The following is a 26,077-nucleotide window of genomic DNA, read 5'->3' as shown; positions in this document are numbered from 1 at the left end:
AAGGCAATTAAGTCTATACATCTTTTTGAAAAAAATAAATCCTTTAGGACTAGCATCTGATGTCTACAAAATGAAACAGACATGAGCAGATTTCATCACCGCCCACCACCGGAGCCATGTTCTTCTACCATGGTGTGTGTGTGTGTGTGTGTGTGGTCTCACAGAATCCTACTAAAGTGATCTCAGAGATCACCAGGCCAAACTCATTTTACATGTAAACTGAGACTGAGAAAGATCTGCAACTCTAAGCAAGAGGTGAAGAATAAAGCTGTGAAAAGACATGTTAAATAAACATTACGTGAGATTATACTTTGGTCTGAGTTGGGCCCCAACAGAACAGAATAAAAATCAAAATGCTAAGTTCCATGGTATCAGAAGAAAACTAAGCTGTTTACCTGACTTTTCAAAAACCAGGGAAAATGGAGAGATAACAACCAACTTTGTCAAAAGGCTCGTTTCTTCTGACTTAATCCTTATACAAGGAAAAGTAATCTGAAATAACCTAAAGTTAACCAGTTCTTTTTCTACTGTTTTCAAAGTAACTTTAAAATAAACAATCCACTTTGTGTTTTTTGTTTGTCACCTTCAGCTTTTCTTTGTAATTTCAACTTGCTCCGCTCTACATACTGGAACACTTATTCTATTCTATGTAATGAAGTGTTATCCATTCAAAAAATTTTTAAATGCCAATTAAGATCTTTAGCATATTTTTTTTCTTTTCACAAACTCAAAGGATGTTATTCAGTCCCATAACAAAAAAGAAACTAAAATGACTGCTTCTCTTATCTCCTATGCTTATAGGAGTTAAATAATTGAAGTATGTTGGAAAAAATAAAGCCCTTACTACAATTCTATTAGAAATTCAGGTGAAATACTAAAAATCTTTTCCTTTCTGGAATACTATACTGTAAGAAATATGCATTTGCTTTTTAGCCAGGTTCCTGGAACACAGCTCCTAAAATCCTAGGAACTCCCAGAAAGGGGCTAGATGAGGAAAGTTGTCTTGTTATTCATAGTAAGCCCCAACCAAGCAACCAGAGTTTATGCTAACAAGATAACACTCTATTGTACCCTAGACAGCTTTAAGATGGAGAATGATTGCCAGAGGAACTCAAGTGTGATTTGAGGGTTGAATCTCCAGCCCTCCCTGTGACCTCAGAGAGGGGACAAAATACCAGGGCTGGAGTTGCAGCTAATCATTAATGGTGGATAATCATCGCGCCCATATAAAGGAACCTCCTAAATACTCTAACCAATGGTTAAGAGGCCTTCCAGACTGGTGAAAAGAGTTGCCAGAAGGATGGCAGGTGTTGAATACATGAAAGCTTTTATGCTTTCCCCTAGGTATTCCTTTGGTATCTCTTTTATCTGTTTGTTTCTGAGTTGTATCCTCTATGATATAGCAAGTTGATTGTTTTCTTAAATTTGGAGAAGTGTTTTAGAATATTATCAAGCCTGAGGCAAGGGTCTGGGGAAGCTGCCATGTATATCCTTTTGGTCAGAAGTACAGGAGGCATACATTTGGCAATTAGCATATGAAGGGGGGATAATCTTGTGGGACTGAGTCCCTAACTTGTGGGGTCTGCACCAACTCCAGTATTAGAATTTAATTAAATCACTGGCCACCCAGTGGCCATCTAGAGATTTGGTGAGCTGGTGTCTGGTGTAAGAAAACCTCATTTGGTGTTGGAAGTGCCATGAATAGAAAGGGACCTAGGATACTTACTATTACCTAATGCACAAAAGTTACAGAGACTTAGGCTGTATCTTCAGCCATTACTTAAGTGCAAATAAAAGCCATCATGAGATGCTACCATGCCATACCAGAATGAAAAAAAAAAAGAAAAAAAGAAGTGGAGGAGTAGAAGAGGAGAAGGAGGAGGAGAAAGAAGACACTAAGTAATAATGAAAATACAGACGTGGAAAAACTGAAAGTCACTGTTGGTTGCAGCACAAAGTAACAATGACACAGGTGTTAGAAATCTGTTTGGCACTCGGGAGGCTGAGGCAGGAGGATCATTTTGAGTTCGAGGCCAGCCTAAGCTACAAAGTGAGCTCAAGGCCAACCTGAACTTCACAGCGAGACCCTGTCTCAAAAAAAGACAAAAAAAAAAAAAAAAAGAAGAAATCTTCAGTAGTTTCTTATACACAGACACTTACAGTTTGAGCCAGCAATTCCTTCTTTGCCATTATCTGAATAATATAAAATCTTTCATTCATGCGTAAACTGTCACACTAGCTGCAATTTTATTTTTAATACTCCCAAACTGGAAACAATCCCCCATATTCTTTAACTGGGGAATGGATAAACTGTGGCACGATCATACAATGGAATACTGCTAAGCAAAAAGAATCATCTAGTGATACACACAACATGGATAAATCTCAAAAGAATCTGAAAGTGAAAGAAGCCAAACTCAGAAGGCTACACATCAAATGATTCTATTTCCATACAGCACTCTTGAGAGGAAGGGACTATAGATGGGCACCAGGAAGTGCTCTGGGATTCTCATAAACTGTAAAAGAAGCTCTCAAGAACACTTGAGAGGTATGATTTGCAGAGCAGGAAAATGCTGTGGGCAGTCAGCGGGCGACAGTAGTTTAAATATCAACAATGTGTCTTTCAGTCAGGGACTAGGCCAGAGATGAAGGCAAACTCCCATCAGTTAACTGGCATTATTTTCTTCCCCTGTGGGAGGAACAGAACTCAATGGATGATTTGTCTAACCTGCTGCCAGGTTATCCACCAAATTTATTACCAAAATCTAATGAAGTCTGAAAGTGATCATCTTTTATTTTCTATGTTTTGACTATTTTTGTCTCCAGTAACTCTACATTTCCACATTGATCTGTCCTAGTCTTCATAATTAGATATTATTACGTCTGTATACGAGTTGGCAGTTAACTCATATTAAAGAAATAACAACTATAACTCTGTTTAATCTCTAAAATGTACTGTTAAAACTAATGTTAAAATTATTTAAAAATATCAAATCTCTCCTATGGCAAAAAAATCACACAACAGTAGGAAAAATATATATTTCAAATACTTCCACAAAGTTAGAAACATACTTTTCATAGTGAGAATAAAACATTATTTAGTATTAATAAATATGTTATAATTCAGTTAAGAATAAAGAAAAAGCAAACTGTCAACTACTACCTCAAAATAATTATTTCTTTCATAACAAGAAAACACTAAGTTTAAAAGAGGGCTCTTTCAAGTCAAAATTATTAATAAAGCCAGGTGTGGTGATATCCCCCTGCAATCCCAGCACTCTTCAAGGCAGAGGTAAGGGGATTCCAAGTTTGAGCTCAGCCTGAGCAACTCACAAACTTAGCAAGACCCGTGTTGAAAATAAAAAAGGGCTGGGGGTGTAACTCAGTGTAGGGCCCCAGGTTCAATCCTCAGTACCACTAAATAAATAAGTGTATGTATGTATGTGTATATACAAATACAAATTTATGTATGTATATATATACACATGCATACATATATAAACTATTTCCTTAATATCAACTTTCAGTTTATAGAAACTTTAGATGGGTTCCGCAGATACTACTATTCCCATAGCATCACTCTTTTCCCTTTCACATCCTGATCCTAGTGAACAGTTGTAGCTCCATTACACGCTCCTCCCAGTGTCCCTTAAAAAGCAGGTGGTAAAAATTGAGTCCTCAGTGGTCAGGTAGTTGCACATTCATGGATCCCTGACACCACCATACCGCACATTGTTCGTGGTTAAGAATGGCAAACAAAATTCACACTTAAAACATGGAGTCACTTTAGTTTGGTTTAGACCTTAATTCTCTCTCCCATCTATTTTGCTCCTCGAAATTTTATTGAACAAGGATTTCTTATTTCATAGAGATACCCAGGTCAAAAGTTGCTGTCCCTCAATCTAGAACTTGTGCCATCCTCTTGTATGACATTAAACTCCTCTTATACATTCTAATAAATACTATCTGGAGCTACAAACAGTTGACTCAGATGCAATTTATGGGGAAACAATACCTCACAGACATTTTTATCATGGTAACAATATACAAAGCTGGTATATTCTATCTTCCTTCACCTAAAGAACAAATTTCTCATTTCTTGGTTACTTTAAATTCAAGTAAGCAAACTTTTCATTAAGGGAATGTTTAACCCAACACCAGATTCTTTACCATTTTTCATAATAAAATGGTTCCCTAGTGTTGTTCAAAGATGAGAAATGAAGATTTTTTGACATGTTTTATTGTGAATTTAGTGCATCATATATTTTTATCCAGATTGGCTATTAACGTTATTTTTCCACTGTTGAAATCATACAAACTTCAGCCAGTGTTAAGTTTCTGTTAAGTGGGTTCCTTAAATTGCCTGCTGGATCCTTTTGACATAGCTGGTAGCCTTTGTTATCTTCCTTACTTTAGGGTATGGAATGATGACTAAGTACATCTCCTGCTCAGATCTGGAATCAATCATTTTTCTAAAGCTTCCAGGTTCTTTTGAATGAATAAACAAGGTGGGGATAAGGGGTGCTTGTTGATAATGGGTTAGTCACTTATCACAGGCCATTTTATTTGATAGAGCTAAGAAAAATGTACTTTTGGGGTAAAACGCATAAGGTTATATATTTGTTATTTTCAATCATGAATTCAGGGTAAAATGTGTTTTACTTTTATACCTATTTCTACTTTCCCCCCTGTAGGAAATATCATTTTTTCCTAATACCAAAATAAACGTTATGAAAGAAGGAAAACATGGAAACAAAGCTTTGTAAATGGTAAGGAGAGGAGGGACTGAAGGGAGGTTAGGGGAGTGGGAAAAAAAGAAACATTTCATCATGCACAGGAACAAGTTCTCTATGATGAATGTGATTGTATACATATCTAAAACGGACCAATCAAATCTAATTAAAAAAAAAAACAAACAAACCTAGCTAAAGGCCGACATGTCCATGAATCAGATGGACAGGATACAGAAGGGGCTTAGTCACTGCAAGAGTCTCCAGGAAATACTCACTGCAGAAGACGCAGCTCATTTTGTTTTGTAAAGATAACTGAGCTGTCCAAAGTCACTAACTAACAAATAATAATAAAAAAAATGCCTTGTATTTGGTCCCTTCTTTAAATTAATGATTTGCAGTCAGGCATGGTGGCACTCACCTGCAATCCCAGCACTTGGAAGGCTGAAACAGGAGGATCACTGAGAGTTCAAGGCCAGTCTGGGCTATAAAGTGAATTCAAGGCCAGCCCCTACATAATGGAACCATCTCAAAAACGCAAAAAGAAAAAAAAACCCCAAAAAACTTTCCTTTTATCTCCTGTAGGTTTCATTATTTCAGGAAATGTACTTATGTTCTTATTTGTATAATACCTGATAACAGAAGATTCCAAATTTTATGACCTCATGGTCTTTTTCCATATAGGTTTTGTGAATTACCATTCTGAATAAACTCAAGCACAACTGCAATACATGTAAATTTCTTGGGACAGATCTTCATGAGTTCTACATTCTCATACTTACCCTGTTATCCAAGACCGAAGAGGGTAGACACAATTTCTAAGGTAGATGCACCCTCCATATATCTGTATCTATGTATCTCACTGTATACATATAAAATCACCAGTACAGCAAAATGAAATGAGAGTGACACAATTCAGAAAAATGTGTATTGTACTTCCTGATATTCAGATTAAAATGGAAAACAGTCCACAGTTGATGCTGCCTACAGCTTTATGCCCCATTACCTCAAAGGCTCGCAATCTAAATTCTAAGCTCTGAGGATACAGGAAAATTCTCTGATGTGCACCTATGTCTCCTCCCACTTTTATTCCCCAACAGTGTCAGACAGAAATGAAACTCTGGGTAGCCAGCACACAAGCCAAAACAAATCACCTCAGTGTTGTCTGAGTGTGTTGAACATACTGACACTTCACGATCCAGGGGATCAATTCTGACTAAGATAGACACAAAACTTGAGTAAACAGTGATGTGTACTTAGCATAGTCATAATCATACTGATATGAGCTATTAGCTTCCCAAAGTCACAGTGAGCTGAATCCTCTGGTGTACAAGAAAGATGAAGAACATGGTAAAACTTCAAAAACACCTTGGTTCTCTGCCTCCCCTTTCAAATATCTGATGCAGATAAAGCAGAAATGTTGTTCACATAATGTCAATTAAGCATGTTCAAATAGTGAGCAGAGGGGACAAGTGGGTAATTTTTGCAGTTGATTTGCTATGGTGTCCTTTCTGCATAGATCTTCTCATCACTCCAAATGAATGATGGGTTTTAGACTGGAAGGTGGATTCTTTTCTTCTTGTTCACAGGGGTCCCAAGCAATTCTGCTGTTCTCTTGGGTGCTCTCTCTGGGGAGCGTAAAATCTCACAAGGCAGATCTTGTGGATATCAACAGAAGAGGCCTGAGAGTGCTCATAGATCACAGCCTATCTTGAAGGCACAGATTGAGAGTCCCAGGTGTAACTCACATAAGCTGTTTGATCATGAGAAAGGTCTTATCTTAGTTTCCCTCACAGGGGATGGGAGGATAAGGTTAGACCTGTACAATGTGGCCCAAATGCGGGGATTCATGTTAGAGGTCCAAGTGATGAGGGAGGAAGCAACAAAGTACAGCTCGGTAGAAAAGAGACTAGGAAGATGCTCCACTGTAACTACTAGACACACTGAATACCCTAGGTGTTTTAAATCTCAAAATTTTATATTCAAATATGTAATTTAAAAGTGCTTAGTAGAACCGCCCCTGTCTGCACAGACCTTATATTTCTTCTACTAAAGCAAAATACAAGAAGATTGAAGTCTCAATATATGTAATACAATGAAGGGGAAGGAATGAATTTACCTCCTCTCACAAATCCATTAGTAGCTATCGCTGAAGTAGACAGTCCTGTAATAGTTGTCACAACAGTGGCCATCGCTATCACAACAACCGACAGACCTTTAATGAGAAAGAAGAGGAACTGAGAACACTCACACTCTTATTCAAACCCGGCACTACAGACAGCATGCTGGTCTAAGTATTTTGAAGGTGCACTATAACTTACCAAATCTTGACCCTATTTTTGAAAAGTCAAATCAGAATTATGAAAAAGTAACATTAAAATAATAATCTAGGTTAAGCAAGGAAAACATTACTTAGAATGACTCCAACTATTTTGACTTTTATGAAGGTGAGACCTCAGAAAGCCATAGTTGTTACACTTACCCATTATACTCAAATCAAAAAGTATGTAACTTCACTTACCGATTCCAGCTTGGCCCACAATCCATGACAATCGAATAAACAGCATCACACCCCAGATGTTTAACATACAACGTACCTAAAAAGGAAAAAAAGGCCAAGACACAGATGAGAAAACAAACATAATAGTAAACACTAAGCCAGTCAAAAATAAGAATGTGTGGTGGCCCAGCACTTGGTAGGCTGAGGCAGGAGGAGTGTAACGAGTGTGAAGCCAGCCTGGACTATACAGAGCGTTCAAGGTCAGCTTCAACTACATAGTGAGACCCTGTCTCAAAAAAAGAATGCAAGCAAGTCTATAAAAGATATAGTTTTAAGATGTTCACGATGGGGCTGTTATCTGTATGTCTTGCTGCCTGGTGGCTTGACATGACTGTTTTATCAGTTGGCTTCTTATTAACTTTGTTAGTAAAAAGACTGATGAAAGTGATTAGACCTGTTTGTACCACCAGTGGTACAAGCCCACCAAAGGAACAGTCATGTATGCATCACCTGTGGTTCAACCTGGAGGGAACATGTTCAAATCTAACTCCTATTTTGAACAATTTGCAGAAAGGGCTTAGGTAGGCTTTATTGCTAAGTACAGTGTAACATATAAGTGCATGTGTATAAGTAAATGTGTTCATCCCAACTATCAGAAGTAGCAGAAGTAACACAGTAAGTAGAACAAATATTTTAAGATTTTCACTATTTCAAATTATTATGTCTAATAATCTCATTCCTTAGATATGTAATAAATTTTCTGTGTTCTTATTCCTGTTTAAAAAATAATTTAAAATTTTTTGTAAAAATTTCCTTAGTTTAATCAAAGATAATCTGGTCCAGTTAGTAAACATATCATATCTCCTCTATTGAACTTAGTATCAAAAGCCAAAAGAAGAAAAGTTAATAATTGGGTCTTCCTTAGTACTCAGATAAAATAGGTATAACATGGGGTGGGGGGATTCTTGAGAACTGATGAGTGTATTAGGCAGGTTTTATAATCAACAAAAATGCTGTAACACTCGAAGTAAGTCTCTGTATACATACCAGTACACCCTTGATCCAGCCAAACTTCACAACTCCTTTACTCTCTGCAGTGTATGTGACCACAGCATCTCTGGTAGGAGTACTTTCTTCCCCATTTGCAAAGCCATCCTCAAAAGGTTCCTGGTTAGGGAAAGGTATGTGAATTATGTTTAATAATTATTTAAAATTCCTCAATAAAAACAACCATAATTGAATATACTTAACCACGCTCATGAGGACATACTCTGGATACCCCAGAACCAACTGGTCTGATTCGGATACAGTTCTTTTCCCCAGCAAAAGTTCATGTGTTCAGAGTCTGGTCCCCAGGGCTGAGAACCGGGAGGTGTGGAACCTTTAAAACATGGAGTCTAGAGAGCAGTGCCCTAGATCACAGGAAGAGTTATCACAGAAAGAGAATAGTAGTCTCCCGAGCGACTTCTCCAGAGCCTCATGGGTTCCTGTCGGGTGATGTGATGTGAGCTCCCTCATAGGCTCCAACCACAGAAATCTGCCACGTGTAGCACAGCCAAGGGGAAGCCCCTTGTCGGAGCCCATCCCACTGTTGTTTGGATTTTTGGCACCCAAAACTGTGGGCCAGGTAAACTTTTCTTCTCAAGTAGCTTGCCTTGGGTATTACATTTTAGTAATACAAAAACTACCTAATATATAAATGTTCTTGAAAATTTTACTTGAGGAAAATATAAAGAAATAAAGTAGAAAACTTAATTACTAAGATTTCTTTAAATCTCATCAGGACAGTAAACTCATCTTAATAAATTCAAATCTTACATTTTGTTGATGTCTCGAGTGTACAGTGACTATTATCTGCCAAGTCTAGATAAGCTATATAAGTCAATCAATTCAGAATTTTTCCCTCAGATTCAAGCATGAACTGATTGACACAAACCATTTTCACAACTAGTGCTTCCTTCCTAGGTAAAGCTGAATGTCCAATTCTGTACTTCTTAGCTTTTTGTTTGCTACCTTCTCTTTCTTGGTTATTCTCAATTTTTGTTCAGTCCCATGGCATCTGATACATTTCCACATCAGTAACATAGTCTTAAGAACAACAACAAAGGGGCAGGGAAATGACTTGGAAAATAAGAGATGGTTCAGATCTGTAACAGTGTCCCTAACACTAGCCTCATGGTTCTTCCTCTACCTATATTTTCAACTGCACAGGAAAAATTACAGCGATAGTTTGAACATTCTTTAATGTAGAAGAGCTAATCAAATTTATCTTTCCAAGCAATTTCAGTGTTTTATGCCCATAAGTAAATTCTGAATATAAATGAACTGTAAAAAGTTTTGTGTTACCACAAAGCAAAATATACGTGATATTCCAAACATCTCTTTGCCTTTAGGCTGCCTATTGTTATTTCTCTTTTTGCTTAGAAGCTAGTATGAACATGGTAGAGAAGTACCATTAAACTTGTAAGTATGTAAAATAGTTTTCCAGAAAGTGACCAGGAGTCTGTATAGCTCAATCACAAGAACAACCTATTTTGGCTTTACTTTCACCATTGAGAGTCAGTGATGATCACAAATAGTAAAAAAAAACTCCTCATAAGGATGGATGACTTAATTCAAATTAATCATTTCAGTTATTCAGTTCCATTATTCAAATAAAAGTTTGCCTATTAAGTCAGTTAATTTTAAAATAGAAAAGTTTTTCAGTTTTCCTGCAGTTATTTTATCAAGGACTTTAAAATATTATATAACTTCCAAGTATTATAAGGAAGTGTCTATAATGTACACAGAATACAGTTAAGACAGACCAGGGCCATCATCCTAGACTCATTCCCACTCTCATGTTACATGTTCTTTCTATAGTTATGTTGCCAGCGTATATCTTTAAACTCCACCTAGACACAAGTCAAGTTACTACTTGGGGTTCATTTCAAGATCGGACCACCCCTCTAAGTTTCAGTTCTATATGTAAACACTGAATGTTTCAGTATGTTCACTATTCTAGCCCTTACCAAAAGAAAAAGGAAATGATCAACGTGCTAGAAACACTGTTTTTATACACGGAAAGGAGAAAAAAAATCCGTCTTTACTTTTTGGATATAATTTTTAAATTCCTGAACATTTCAGCAAACACTTATAACTGTCAAAATGTATTTAAGGCCAGAAAGATGGTAAGATTTAAATCCTTTATAAAGTTATACAATGTAAATGTATTTTAGATTTATTTCTGGATTCATATGTCTTAGAAATTCCTCATCTTTTTTCAGTTTCCAATATCCAAACATTAACTTGCCTTTTCATTTACAAATTTATCTTTTAAATACTAATGGTCTTATCTCAATTGTGCTACCTAAGAAAAACACCTTTTAACATGTTGACTTGGTTAAATGCTTTTCAGTAAAAAAACTATTACAATATCAAGCTATTGATCTTTCCCAAATACTATCAGTTATTCACTAAAAAGGGACAACCAATACTAAAACCTAAAATATTAAATAAATACTAAAAAAACCTAAAATACTACATATTAAAAAAAAAGGATATAAATTAAGCTTTAGGATAAAATATCATCCAAGTTTTTTTTAAAGTAACAATGAAAAACCTTAATATGGTTTTAACTAGCTCTGTAACATGAAGTGTAGAACTGCCTGCAGTGTAGACCTTTATCTGTGCACACCAACATGTGTATCTCACTTCTAAATGTGTTAAGTATGCATTACATTAAAATGGTACATGGGCTGGGGATATAGCTCAGTGGCATAAGTGCCTGCCTGGCAAGTACAAGGTCCTGAGTTCCATTTCTGGTACCAAAAAAAAAAAAAAAAAATTAAAAAAATAAATAAAATGGTACAGTTCTTTTTCTTTGGACACCCCAAATACTAAGTCCACTATTTTCATCCAAAGAATGCTCTTTAGGTTATCATAGACAGGGATGGTAATATCCAGGAAAGATGATTTGTGTACCCATCAAAATTCTGATCATGTAATTTTTTTCCAGAGTAGACTGACAAAAGTTTTTTCAGTGTGTGAAATAAAACCAAGATTGTTTAAACAGTGAACTTCTCAGTAGAATGCAAAAACTAATGAAACATTTCGGTAATGTTTATTACTAATGTATTCAAGCTTAGTACACTTACTCTGTTTTAAAGTAGACTGCTAAAGGCTTGGTAAAAGTATCTTTAGACAGTGATTGTAGACATAATATACAAAGACAGTAACCGACACATTTTTGGGTATTTTTTTGTTACTGTTGTTTTTAAATTTGGGAAAAGGATATCTGAATTTCTGTTTTGTTGGTATTTTAAAGGACAACTGAGCAAAGCTGTACCAAAGTGTCTCTTCAGGTCTGTCTAGGCTGCTACAATACTGTCTCCAAGGATACTTAAGGATGCCCAAATAGCAACACCCTTTAACACAGAGATGCTCCAATCCCTTAAGTATATTTAATATATAAAACAGTTCAAAATTACTTGTGGTGCACTTTTATTATTTGAAGATCCTGCATTTCTAAAAGCTGTTTCCAGACATAAACTTGAATCACATCTCTTCACTCATTCATTAAACAAGTATTGATTAACCCATTTTAATCAAGCATTGTGTTAGGCACTTTTAAAGTGGCTATTTTCTTACTATAGGTTAGACACAGGTGAAAGGCAAGTTGGGACTGAAATTTTATTTTATAGATCAAGTTATTTTCTATTGTGCAAAGCAACTTCTATTGAAATTGAATGCTCAATCCAGTCAATGGAAAGAGCTGCTTGACTTTTCAACAATACACCACTTTACAAGTTTCAGATCCAGAGAATCAGTTTCCTCATATATAAACGGAGATAATCCCTGCTAACCAATATCATTTCTGTGGAGGTCTTGAGTATTATTGCAGTAAAACATCCATTTAAAGCAGCTGAAGCTGCTAGCTCTTAGATAATAAACTGATAAAGCTGGATTATAAAACCACAATCTAAATTTAAGTGCCATATCACACCTGGAAGGTGAGAGTGTGACTCACTTATAGGTATGTATTTCAAAAGAATTAGTGAGAACCTTATTCTCAGGCAGCCTGGCTGTTCTATTCCTGGCCACTTTTCATTTGACTTCATGAGAACAAGGGCAGCCCTTTATATGGGATTGCACATGAAACTCAGTGCCTGGGCCATGTGCTCCTGTAGCACCTGTTGAGGACTAAGGCAGGACCAGTCAGCATCCTGAATGCCTCCTGTAGCTGAGAACCTTTCCTTTTGGAACCTCCAAATGAGTATCTGAGATACATGTAGTATGAAATCTTGATCATGTTTTATGGGCCAGATGCAAGTCTGCTTTTATGGAAAGGCCCTTTTACTTAAGGGGAACAAAACTGATTTTTAGCATCACCTCTGGAAAGTGATTCTTACACTTACACAGTCAACAGGAAGGCCATATAAGGTATTAACTTACAAAAAATAGGAAAACAGGAACGATTATTTATTAACCATGAAGAAAAGCTGAAAAAGAAGAAAGTTGGATATTCCAACTTACGTGTTTCAGTAAGAGGAAAATTACAAGTACGATACTGGAAAGCATCTAAGTGCTGTTTTCCTGATGTCACAAAGTGAGCCAAACATTCACTTACCTGGCAAAATGAAAACTAAAGAATTACATTGAAAAGAATTCCTCGTATTTTAATCTATGAAATAAAATTTAAATCCCAATCACAACCGATGCCTCTTTTCACACAGTAAGTCAAACTTAGCAAATAACTGAAAGCACAGAAAAGAAACAAACAGAAAGAATGGAGGGACGGGAGAAACACCGCTATGAAGTTTTTTATTCATTTAACAGTATTTACTCAGACGATGGTTCTATATACTGAGTAGCAGGAATAGCAGAAAATATAGAAATTTTCAGATATAAAATTGTTTACCCTATTCAGGTTACCCCGTTTCAAAACATCTGCTCAGTCTATATTATCTAAATACTAAAAACTTTTGGTAACTATAGCCACCAAAATAGTCCCAAGTCCAATAAATACATCACACATAAAACCAAAACAATAGTTCTTTCTAGGAGTTAAGTTTTAAATTCTACCCCAAATTATAACATCTTTGCTAAAGGAAAGACAAATGGAAAGGCCTATGTAGAAGAGTTCAACCAGCTGCCTTTCTTAATATACACCCTATTCTCATTTGCTTCTGAGTTTTTCCTGTATGTCCTGTAAGTACAGAAATAGTTGGAAAATTTAACAGGGGGTTGGGTAACCACCCCTCTATTACTCTTAAGGACAAATCTGGCTAAGCATCAGCTGTATATTGGAGAACAACTAGGCTTTTTCATATTTTCATATTTCATATTTAGGGGCAAACAAGGTGTAGAATCTAAGCAAATCAATTCATGCTTCTTCTGATATACACCAGATTTTAACGCTCTATAATACTGCACAGTACAAAGAAACAGTAATTTCTTCCTGCCTGCAAGAAATAAGTAATTTCTTATCAAATACAGCGCTCATACCTATGGGATGAACTAACAGTTCATAGCCTGTGAGACCCTCATACTCTGGTAAGTTTACTTTAATGACAGCCATCATGTACTAAGGGCCTAGCATGTGTCAGAAATGTCCCTGAGTACTTTCACACCGTTTCCCTCAACTGATGTGCATATGAGAGGCAGCTGATATTATTCCAAGTGACGAAAGAGAGTAATATGACTAAAATCATAAGCTAATAATGTGAAAGAGCAGATAACCCTGTAAATGATAAAATTCCATATATTAGAGTGAGTCAAGGTAAATTACTTTTGGTATTGTTTTTGGGCAAGGGTTGTAAGACAGGCAATTTACCCAATGCAACAATGGTCTTGCTATTTTCCAGCTATGTCTGCTCTTCATTTTGCTTCATGTTTCCCTTATTCCTTTGTTTTAAAATCTATAAAAGCTAGGCAGTTCTCATAAAAAGGATAGGAAAAAGTTCTTTGCTGGGTGGTACCCACGAGATTTTTCACTCAGTGTATTTTAGACACACCACGACCACCACACACAGTGTCTATGAAATCCTTTGTCCTACTAAACACCAATGGTTACACTGTACCACCTAGCAGGAAAAATAATTGCTACAGTGTCTGGTCTACCCATCTAGGAAAACATATAAAATGTTTAAGCATGAAGTAGTTATGTGTTATTATTTCACTTTGGAAGTTTCCTTGGAGCTACTGCAAGGAGAAGGCAGGTTAAGAAAAAAGGCCAATCAGTCCATTTCTATGGTATGTAGGGTTTTTTCCCCTCAAATGCTTATTAGCTGCTCAAGCTAGCATTGCCTTATGTCTGATCAATGTTCGGTCATATAACATTCTTTCTTCCCTTATTATATACTATTCCATTGCAACCTCCAGAGCCCTGGCCCAGCTGTACACCCATGCCTTTGCAAGAAGGCTTGAAAAGTAATACTATCCACACAGAAGTTTTTGGATTTGTCATCACTGTTTTGTTACCATAAATAGTAAAGAGTAAATACGATGAAAGGAAAGATAAACATTAGCCTAATTGCTAAGGAAGTGAAATTCCTGTATTCTTCCAACCACAAACCACTTTCCTATTTCTATTAATTTTTCCTGAAGATTTTGTTTTTGTTCTTTCCGGTACTGGGAATCGAACTCACAACCTCGTGCTTGCCAGGCAGGTGCTGTGCCACTGAGCTAAATCCCCAGCCTCCTGGGGATTTATAACATTTATATATTTTATATAAATGGGGGATTTCACATTTATATATTTTATACCTCCTCAAATTCCTGTCCTTTAAGTTAGAAAATTACTGAGAGTTCTAAAAATTTTATTTGATATAATTTTCCCTTTTTTTCCTGAAATACTGGCTTTCAACTAAATTCTCCTGAGGGACTTCTGACTTGCTATTTTCTCTGCTTGTAATGTACTTTGAAAATACCTGGTTCTTTATCCTTTAGGGAGTGATGCAGAACCTTTCAGAGCTTTCAATGCTAACAGACAGGCTGCTGTAGCACACGCGTGCTGTAGGCTGGCCACCGCTGCTTCAGATCTCAGCATCAGAAGTCTCCCTCCTACAGTGCCTGGCACACAGCTTCTTCTTAGTGTGCCCTTCCCCTCCTCCATGACACACACCACACTCTAGACATCATGTTTCAGGGGACAGCACCTGGTTCTCTGTCATTATACACTCACCCGCTCTCCTCCAACATAATATGCACTAAAATGGAAAGTTTGAAATAGCACAGACCTTTCTTGCCATTTCCATCAGAGATATAATAAATACATTGAACTTATATGGACGACCTCTATTTTCTAACTAATTTCTCCTGAAATAGGAGAGTGAAATGAAACATGTTAGCCCACAAATCTTGGTTCAAATTTCACCTCTACTATTCACTTGCAATGTGATTTACCTCTTGCGACCCTCAGTTTCTGCATCTTTAAAATAAGGCCCAGGTTGTTTGAGAAGACAAAGTGAGAAAGTATGAGGACTGTAAAGACACAAAAACTCCTACACTGATTATGGAAGCATCAATTGTAAACTATTTTAGGAAAATATTGTTATCAAGTTGAAAAGATACACAGCCTTAACCCAGTAATTCTACTCCTAGTTATATTCCTAAACACATACAATACTTGTATAAAAATGTTCATACTATATTTAAATTCAAATCAAAAACAATGTAAAAAACTGTAACTGCGGAATAAAGAAGCTACAGGGCAGGGGATTTAGCTCAGTGGCACAGCGCTTGCCTGCCAAGTGCGAGGTCATGAGTTCGATTCCTGGTACAGGAAAAAAAAAAAGAATGAAGAAGCTATAGTATATTCATACAATAGAATATAGTGATGAATGGATTACAAATATAGCATAAATATGTGGCATAAATGTGTCTTATTCACTATGCGTGAATAAGATGACAGACTGTTTTCTTATTGGTTTGCATCTTTAGTTGTAGCTACTCAGGAAGCTGAGGCAGGAAATCACTTGAGCCTATGAGTACTTAGACCATCCCTGGCACCACAGCAAGACCCCCCATATGAGAGAGAGATAAAAAAAAAAAAGACAAAAAGATACTGTCAGCTTGCATTAATACAAAGCTTTAAAGCAAGAAAAACTACACTACTATTCTTCAAGAATACATAAAGGTGACAAAAACTATTTTTGAAAAAATCAAGACTAAGATCCATAAAAATGATCACCAGTAAGTCAGGGCAGCAACTATTTCATGAAGAAATTAGAAAGTAGTACATACAGATCTCTGGGGTGACAGCAATGTCCTATTTCTTGATCTGGGTGGTGATTACACAGGTTTCCAGGTGATATCTTGGGCTATACATTTATGCTTTATATTCTTTTTATATTCCACAATAAAAAGATTTGTAAAAGACAGAAAATATCTTAAAAATTTAGCATCGTGCCTAACATTAAGAGATCAAGAGTTCAATAAACTTCAGCTATTACTATAAACAGCTGTCACATTCTGAATTAAAAAGATATTAAACAAGTATCTAAAAAGTAAATACAATAAATCATAATCAATTTAGAATCTAGCACATAGCTTTTTATAATTCAATATTGCCAGTTTGAAATTACCTCTGTAAGACAAAAGTACTGCCGGGTGTGGTGCGCACACCTATAATCCCAGCACTCAGGAGGCTGAGGCAGGAGGATTGCTGCAAGTTCAAGGCCAGCCTGGGCTACAAAGTGAGCTCAAGGCTAGCCTGAACTGCACAGTGGCACCCTGTCTCAAAAAGACAAAAAAAAAAAAAAAAAAAAAAAAAAAAAAGACAAAAGTACTGACCTTTCACATATAGACAAAATATCACTTTCTGCATGGCACTGGTAAGGAATTAACCACATCGTTACGAAGTCATAGAACAAAGGTGGTGAACCTATAGCATGTGTGCCACAGCAGGCTCTTTACATCAACAGAATGTTCTGAAAGGTTCGCCATCAGTGTTATAGGGTTTAGTGCAAAGAATTGTGGCTTTAAAGACCAGTATCACACTACTAGAAATACTTTTTAACTTTTCTAGCATTGAAAGTTTACTTCATAAATGATAAATTCCTCCCTTCCCTATTTAACTAGTGGCAAATGGCATGTACTTTACAGCAGGACTACCTCTGATAATGCTAGACTGCAGGTCTGAGAAAACTTCTGGGCCCAGTATTAACGAAGCAAATTAAATCTCAGTTAACGACGAAGGAGTAGAAAGCTTTCTGTCAGGGTACTTTTTAGTATATAAAAACTTGTTGCTTTGTAAGCAGCTAAGTATATAACAAAAATGTTAAAGTTCAGCAAAGAAGTAAGTTACATCCTTAAAAAACCTCTGAACTAAATATTATTAAGACTACCCAGAATTTCTCATATTATTTGTAAGCCAAAGTGTTAAATTAATATCCTGAAACACAGCTGATTTAGCAACTAAAAATAGGTGCATACATTTGCAAATTTAGATGCCACAGTGGTGAGTAGTTTAACAATTGTTTAAACATTTCTTTTTTATCAAGTACTAGCCAATTATATCATCCCAAAGCTACCAACATTTCCTATCCGTGCTGTCGGTGATTGGTGTATTCAGTGTCATGCTCCCTCATACAGACTACTCTTTCAAAACAAAGTATTGTTTTACAGGAATCCAATCTGTTCTGGTTAACAATGCTCTATTAATATCCAGTGGCATTAATGCAAAGCTCAAAACTCAAGTACCACAGATAAAAGTGGATGCTGTAACCATGTGACTTGACAATGAACCAAATCAGAACCGCTGACTACAGTCAAAGAATTCAGCCTTCTACCTCTAGCCCATCATGTTCTTTACTAACCAGAACTGACTTACAAGGGTACATTAGAAATAATTTATGCTTTGGCTCAAATCCCATACAATTTGTTAATGTCAAATTACAAGCTTGAAACATTTTAACTCAAATTACCACAAAGCTTATACCTTCCAGTATTGTTATTATAATTATGTCACCTACATTTCAAGTTGTTTTATTTTAAAAATAAGAATCAAAAGTTTGAGAAAGCTACAGAGAAGTACATCACTAGCAGCCTCAGAAATGGGCAAACTCTCTGCATGGAAAACCATGTGACAACAAAAAGCATGCATGGAGAAGCATTTGATAGCAAAAACTACATTTAGTATGTATCTGAGAAATGACATGCACTTCTTAAAGGAATAAATGGCACTTTTTACTAACAATGTTACCTTTCCCACTTTCAATAAAGGAACTGAGAGGCAGAGGTGTTAAGTTTTTTTGCTGAAGGTCACACACTGTCAAGTGGAATGAATAAGATTTACATCTCTGGTGACAGTTCATCTGTATATGCATGAAAAGGACCAAGGCAAATGGAGAAAAGTGAAGACAAGAGAAAATATGATACCGACACTTGGTGACACTGTGAGTCTGCTACTGAGTGCCTTCTCACCCTGTGTATGTCTGACATGGCCTTAGTACCATTATCAGAACAGAGTCCAAAGCCAGGAGAGGAACTGGAAATTAAATGGGAATTATCAGAAAAACTGGAATGATAGCAACACTTGTTCCCCAAATCTCAACTGGGCAAAATGCACAAATGCAGAGAAGATACCCCGCCATGGCTAGGGCCAAACTAACACAGCAGCTGAAAAACAGAACAGAGATATCAGCGTGTATAGGCCGGGACTCAGTTTACAGTTTAAGCCTAGGTAAGGTAGCCTTCTTAAAAAAATAGGTAAAGCTAAAAAGAACTATGTTTTAAAGAAACAAATAGGTAAAGCTAAAAAGGTAAATAGGTAAAGCTAAAAAGAACTATGTTTTAAAGAAACAACTCAAGGTCACCTCAATGTATTATTTACACAACCAGTTTCCACCCAAAAAACTTACAAGACATGTAAATAAACTAGAAAATGTAACTTGTATTGAAGAAAGAAAAACAGCCATTAAAAATTAACTGCAACTGGGCCCAGATGTTGGATTTAGTAGACAAGGATTTCAAGATAACTGAAACATGTATGTTTGAAAGTCAAGTATGATTACCAATGAATAACAGAGAAGGTGTGTCCACAGAGAAATGGAAGCTATATCTTAAAAATTAGAACTTCTAGATTAGAAAACATTTTTAAAGAAAAGCACCATATCTGAAATGAAAAAACTCACTACATGGATTCAACAGTAGAATGAACATAGTGGAAGATGGAAGTAGTGAAAAGCATTAATATACAGATAAACCTAAAAAGGGTACACAAAAAAGCACCCTAGACACAAACTGCTGAAAGCCAAAGGTAAGGATAAACTCTTGAGACAGTAAGAAAAAAATGAAACATCATCTATAGTTGACTATTTTTTTACTAAAAACAAAGGAGGCCAGAAGACAATGGAACTCAAAGGAGTGAAAAGAAGAAAACTTTGTCACCTAAGTAGCAAAACTATCCTGTAAATGTAAGGTGAAATAAAGACATGTTGAGATAAAAACAGTGGGAATCTGTTTGCAGCTAACCTCCTTTACAAGAAGAGTACAAGAAGGATCAGATAGAAACACAGATCTAAGAAATGAGAAGCAGTGGAAATTATATACATACTTTATATCACACACACACTCTCTCTCTCTCTCTCTCTCTCTCTCTCTCTCTCTCTCTCTCTCTCTCTTTTTAAAAACCAGAGGACTGTGAAAGCAAAAATACAACAATGTGTTATACGGTTTCCTACTTATACAACTGACAACCAGGGCACTGAAGAAAGACATTCTCTTTTAAGATCCCTATGTATTTGTTTTATTTTGTGAAACAGGCTCTCTCTATATATACCACAGTTCAGGCTATCCTTGAACTCACTATGTAGCTCAGGCTGGCCTCCAACTCCCAGTGATCCTTCTGCCTCAGCCTCTGAGCGCTGGCTGGGACTATAGGTGTGCATCACCACACCAGGCTCAAGTTTCCCATATTTTTAGCTGAAGAAATTCAATACTCAGTAGAGTAAGCGTTAAGAGAAAAATAGTAATGTAGGGAGATAACTAGAAAATCATCAGGAGAACTAAAATGGAGTACTAAAAAATATTTGATCAGCACAAGTGATGGCTGGAAAGGACAACTAGAGAAATCAAAAACATTAAAACAGAAAACAGGAATGACAGTCTTATGCAAAACTAAGTCACTGTAAATGTAAATGGGTTAGAACATTCTATCAAGACAAAATGGGCAAATCATAGTACATGTACTTAAGAGAATTATACAAATATTAATCTAAACAGATATGTGTGACACAGGAAACTGATTACTTGTTTACTAATAATTAGCTCCTTAATGCTAGATGGGAAAAACATGATACAAAAATTGCAGTTGTACAGTGTACATAAGGAGCTATGGATGTAATTCAGTGGAAAAGCACTTGCACGCACAAGGTCCTAGGTTCTAGCCCCAGCATCACAACAGATGTACTTTAAAAATGTAGAAACGATCTTAGGTGTTTGAGATCTTTATTTCCTAACAAACTTGCCATACTACTTTTTCTTCAAAATGAAATAGTAATAAACATTTTAAACGAGCAAAGTACAGTAATGCCCTTAGTGTTCTTTTTAAGAAGGGTTAATATTTAGCCTCTTAAAATTTTGTATTCTAGGGTAATTTGAGACAAATTTTCTGAAACATAGTTCACTAATCCTTCTCTACTTTTCCAGATGAAGAAGTTGTGATGATGATCAACACCCAGGTTCTGTCTTTCCATTTACTCTAAAGGGTTACAGATGGTATTTTCTGCAAATTCTGCTTTTGCTTTTTATGATTTTATCTTTGTCTCTGCAAGATGTTATTTCTTTCTGCACCCACCTATGCCAGCCTTCATTCTTCCCTTCTAGCCACCATGGTTCTGGAAATCAGACACTTTCCTAAAATTATGTACTAAGTACAGAATAACTACATAGTCTCCAAGTACAGCTGTAGAGAAGTCGTTTGATAGATGATATGATATGATAAATGTTGTTGTTTTGGTTAATTGCTAGATCTCAACTTTTTTCTAATCAGCAAATCTGCCAAGTAACTTGGGACTAGGTGAGAGTGTTTACTCCAAGCCTAAATCCAAACTTTATTTATGAGAAATTTATAATAAATTATTATTGAGGCTATTCCTTACTATTCTTGACAGAATACATTTCCCCTTTTAGTCCCTTGTAATCTTTGCAAATGTTTAAATACACAATTTTTTGACATTTTTATTTTTAACTAAAATTGTGAGACTCAAGGTGACAAAAAGAAATGAAGAGCGAATTCACATTTTAATTTCCCAAGAAAAACTCTTCCTTGAAAATTTAGTTATTTATCATAAAGTTTAAGTTCTAAAATAAAGTCTAACTGTGCTTGAAACCATTCAGTTCTACAAAAGAAAGGTATATCTAGGCCAATTATTCCAAATGAATTCATCAGGATTCAAATGAATCAGTTACTACTTACATCTCTGACTTTACACAGGACTTTAGTAGGCCACTTAATGAGAAACAAATATGATTTTTCTTAATATCACATCTTTCCTAAACTATCCATTATCAACCACTTATTGCTGCAAGACTTGAGCAAGCTGCTACTAATTTTTGAGTCTGCCTATTTGTAACCAACCTGGTTTTCAAGATCACTGTGCCCAGACTATGGGGAGTTTGCAACCCTGGCAGATGCTTAAAAATTAGTAACTCAATTCAGTACACAAACATCTAAGAGTTACAGTCAGATTTTGATATCTATTGCTTATCTATGCTAGAGTACCTGAAAGCTGATATTCAGCACAAAAAACCAACTATGTACTACTGTTACAGGGACAATCAAAGTTTAAGACTCTCAATGTGGTCTAGGACAACAGTTTTGAAATCTGGCTAAGAGTCACCAGGAAAGCCTCTAGATATCCGAAAGAGACTGTTTTAGAAATGCTGGAATCACTGGTCCAGATGAAAAGGATATGAAGACAGAGATCTGGTTTCAAAAAGATCCTACCTTACCATGTCTTAGCTAGTGTATATGCCTTTAAGCAAACCACAATCTTGTAAAGGGAGATTACAACTCAAAAACTTTCTTAAATCCCATATACTCCAAAGACATAAAGTCATAATGCAGATTTCTAAGAGTGTTCTGGAAAACTGAAATAGTTTATAAGACACAAATCTGTTCTTGGAAAGAGCTGAATTCCATTGATTCAAACACATAATAGTTTTATACACCTTTATGTGAGGAAAGAGTCTAAGCAAAATTAAAAGAAAATCTGACCACTTAATGTATTTAAACTAGTGCTGACTAATGCAAAAGAAAAGAAGAAAGGAATTAATGAAGGATAAATTTCATTTAGACATCACTTCCGTTGACACACTAACAGATTTGTGGTGACGGAAATGTTTGCATTGTCAGTGTGGCAGTCACTAGCCCCATGTGGATATTAGGCACCTAAAATAGTGATTCAAGCTGCGCATGACAGCACCTTCTGGGAGGCTGAGGAAGGATTTCAAGTTTGAGTCCAGTTTGGCAATTTAGCCATTTAGCAAGACCTTGTCTCAATTTGAATTTAAAATAAGTAACTGCACATGACTAGTATAGTATTAGAACATTCACCGGCAACAAATGTTTCAGATACAATGTCAAACAAAATGCCTTATTTAAATCAGTTTCACCTGGGAACGCAACTGAGGCGGTCCTATGTGCTAGGCAAGCACTGAGCTACACCCCTTTTTAAAATATGCCCTTTTAAAAATGTAGCTACACCGAAGTGTTACACTATATATGTGGTTCATGTTATATTCTTGTTGTCTGCCCCCACTCTGTAATTTTTTTTTTTTTTTTTTTTACTGTTTTTAGAGTTTTAAGGTCATTGTTAAATGATGGGCTTTCCCATTCTGTAAACAAATCTTTACTAAATGCCTCTTTAGGATTACAGGCGTGAGCCACCACGCCAGGCAGCATGGAAATAAATTGAGTGATTTTAAGAAGTAAATTCCCAGCCATCAGCTTTGAAGTTTCCGCCTTCCTTAAAACTCTTTTCACTCAGTTTCCTTGACACAACTCTCGAGACTATTCCTCACCAGTCTGGCAGCTCAATCTCTAGCACAGCTTCAGCTGTTCTTCTGGTTCAATCCCTACTCTGCTTATTGTTCTTTTACCTACCCACTCTCTCTAAACAGTTTTGCCCATGACTTTAAGCTACTATAGACAGACAGATATAATTTGCCTTCCCCTTTCCACATTCCCAATGACTTTACAGACTACTCCAAATTTTTCTCACCACCTCCTAAATCCACTTATTTCTACTCTGATTTTTCCCACATCAGGCAGCCAGTACTACTATCTGTTAGGCTGGTCAAGTCCAAAACCTAGGACTCAGCTTCTCTCTCCCACAACCAGTTTAGCCACATCCAATCCATCCTGCCATCAATCCTTATTATCTCTAACCCAGACTACTATGATAGCTTCCTTGGTCTTCTGGCTTCCGATCTTGCCCCTGCCAATCCATGCTCCAGCAAACAACCAGAGATTTTACAAAATTGCTCATGTTGTTCTCTCACACACAACTCAATAGCTTTTTGCTACAAAACAAATAGGCATAGCACTTTCTGTTGGACATACCACAGAATGTGGGAAAAACTGGGGTAAGTGGGTTTAGGCAGTGGTGAGAAAAAACTTTGAGTAGTCTGTAAAACATCAGTGTAACCTCTTTTCCAACACCCAGTTAAAATTAGGTTTTATATCCGCTCACTTTTCTATCGAACATATGTAACTGTGGTATCTGTCCAACTACTTGGTTAATGTGTGTAGGCAGAGGTAGTACTTGCTTTGCTAATCACTGCATGTTATGGCTTGTATCTAGATGTTCCCCCAAATCCTTATGTGTTCAGGAGTGGCACGTTTTGAAGATGGCTGGATTAGGGTGTGTGAATGTGGATTAAGGGAGTGACACTGGGATTAAGGGTGTGGATAATGGAAGCTCTATCCCGGTGTGGGTGGAACCTGTCAATAGGCATGTAGCCTGGTCAGGATATAAAGAGACAGAGACAGGATATAAGAGACAGAGGGCTTGCTGCTGCTGCTTGCCTTTTTTGCCTGCCACATCATGGACTATTTCTCCTCTGTGATGGCCTTCTGACAGCCCTGCCTTGAGCTAGCTGACTGTAGACCGAAACCTCTACAAACTGATTTGAAAAATCCTTTCCTCCTTTAACTTCAAGTGTCTGGTATTTTGTTTCAGCAATGAGAAAATTAACTAAGGTACTGCATCATCATCATCATCATCCCACAGTACCATGGCCACGTGGCCAACGTGTAACACACCCTCTCTCCAACAAACCTTTGGTAAGTGGAGAACTCCTGAGTCTTGGTCCTAGCAGAGCTGATAATATAGCAAGATGCAACTGGATATTTACCCCCCTCACAGCTCAATATTTAGGCAAAATACTTTTAAAAGGTCACAGTGCTCAGCAATGAAAAAAAGTAAAGTGGAAGAAAGACAATATAGTCCTTTTACCTAACAAGTTCCTAGACTTTGTCTTTTGCTTTTGTTTTTCCAGTTCCTACCACAGTGTTAGATCCATAATGGATTAAATAACCATATCGAAGAATACCACATACTAACTAGATTTAAACTTGCTCTCACTAGGATCATTTCAAACTGTGGTACCAACTCTCAGAATTACTAAAATCAGTAGGAGTACATGGAGATGGTTTACTGTGCACGAACTGCAACAGCATGTGCAAAGACCCCAGAAGGTTTTCGGGACCTCCTTCATTGGGAAACTAACTTTCCTGCTTGACATAGCCTTCTCGCCAAAGACTTACATTGCAAATTGTGGATTTATGCCATTATCAGGGACAGCATGTCCTAAGATTCAAGATTTCCACAATCTGCATATTCAAGACTGCTAAAAGTTGAGCTTTAATAATTCATAGACTACACATCCTATCAGAATTTTCCTTCATGGGATCCCTAAGGGGTGTACCCAAGCTGTACAGCACAATTTCAAAAGGACACAGATGGTAAGTGCTCTTCACCCTCTCCCGAGAGAGGTCCCCGCCTAAACCTAAAGCATAATCTCTTCTCTGGGGCCACAAACAAACACAGTAACTCGGAGGTGATCGTCAAGCCTGGGCGAGAAAAACAGTGCCCACGATAAGCAACTAGATGAAGACTGCTGTTAAATGCAGCCTCTCCAGTATCGCGTAACCAGCCTAACCCGCTGCAAACTTTTAAGAGATTAAGTTACATTCCACTGCAATTCCCCCCTTGACAGCTGAATCGAGAGCTGCCAGCGAGTGGTGCGCGCGTGCCCTCCTGCCACCTCCGCTAGAAGTCTGCGGCCACATCCTGCGGTCCGCGCGCCGAGGGCCGGGGGGCTCACCTTTTCCAGCTCGTCGTGGAGCTCGGCCAGGCTGGGCCGGAGCAGCTTCTCGCCCAGCTGCGCGGCCGTGTGCCGGTAGTGGTCGATCCTGGGCACGGCGTCCATGGTGTTGTGGCCGAAGGTGCGCAGGTAGTAGGTGTTCGTGTGCGTGTCATAGTAGTAGTGCTGGTGGTGCCCGCTGCCGCCGCCGCCCGAGTGCAGGCTGCTGCCCTCGCTCAGCACCGTGTCCCCGCCGTTCTGGAAGCTCACGTTGGGCCCGTCGCCTCCGACCCCCGCCGCGTCCGACAAGCTGTCCTCCGCCGATGAGGACGCGGCCGGGTCCACGAAGTTCACGCGGAAGCGGCCCTTGGCTTCCTCGCTGGCCTTGGCCGAGCCGCTCTCGCCACTGGCCTTCCCTCCCGCGGGGGTCTCCTTCCCCGCCGACTCCGCGCCCGCCGCCGCCGCGGCCCGCCCCGCGTTCTCGGAGACCACGTCCACCTGGAAGCGGCTCTGGCTCGGCGTGGGCCCCAGCGGTCTGCCCAGCCCGTCCCCG

The 26,077-nt window shown here is 37.6% G+C and overlaps 1 protein-coding gene across 1 annotated transcript in view; it reads right to left on the bottom strand.

The window, feature by feature from the left end:
- Positions 1-26,077, bottom strand: part of Slc12a2 (solute carrier family 12 (sodium/potassium/chloride transporter), member 2) — a gene marked incomplete at its 5' end in the record, with an annotated part of 80,945 nt that extends 54,868 nt beyond the window's left edge. The window contains 4 exon segments of the mRNA XM_005381114.2: positions 6,850-6,945; positions 7,252-7,327; positions 8,278-8,397; positions 25,546-26,077. Coding sequence (XP_005381171.2) covers positions 6,850-6,945; positions 7,252-7,327; positions 8,278-8,397; positions 25,546-26,077 — 824 coding nt within the window.

The sequence above is a fragment of the Chinchilla lanigera genome, unplaced genomic scaffold (genome assembly GCF_000276665.1).
Source record: "Chinchilla lanigera isolate Chin_1 unplaced genomic scaffold, ChiLan1.0 scaffold00014, whole genome shotgun sequence".
In the NCBI taxonomy this organism is placed as follows: domain Eukaryota; kingdom Metazoa; phylum Chordata; class Mammalia; order Rodentia; family Chinchillidae; genus Chinchilla; species Chinchilla lanigera.
The sequence above is the reverse complement of the archived record's forward strand: the minus strand, read 5'-3'. Positions and strand labels throughout refer to the sequence as shown.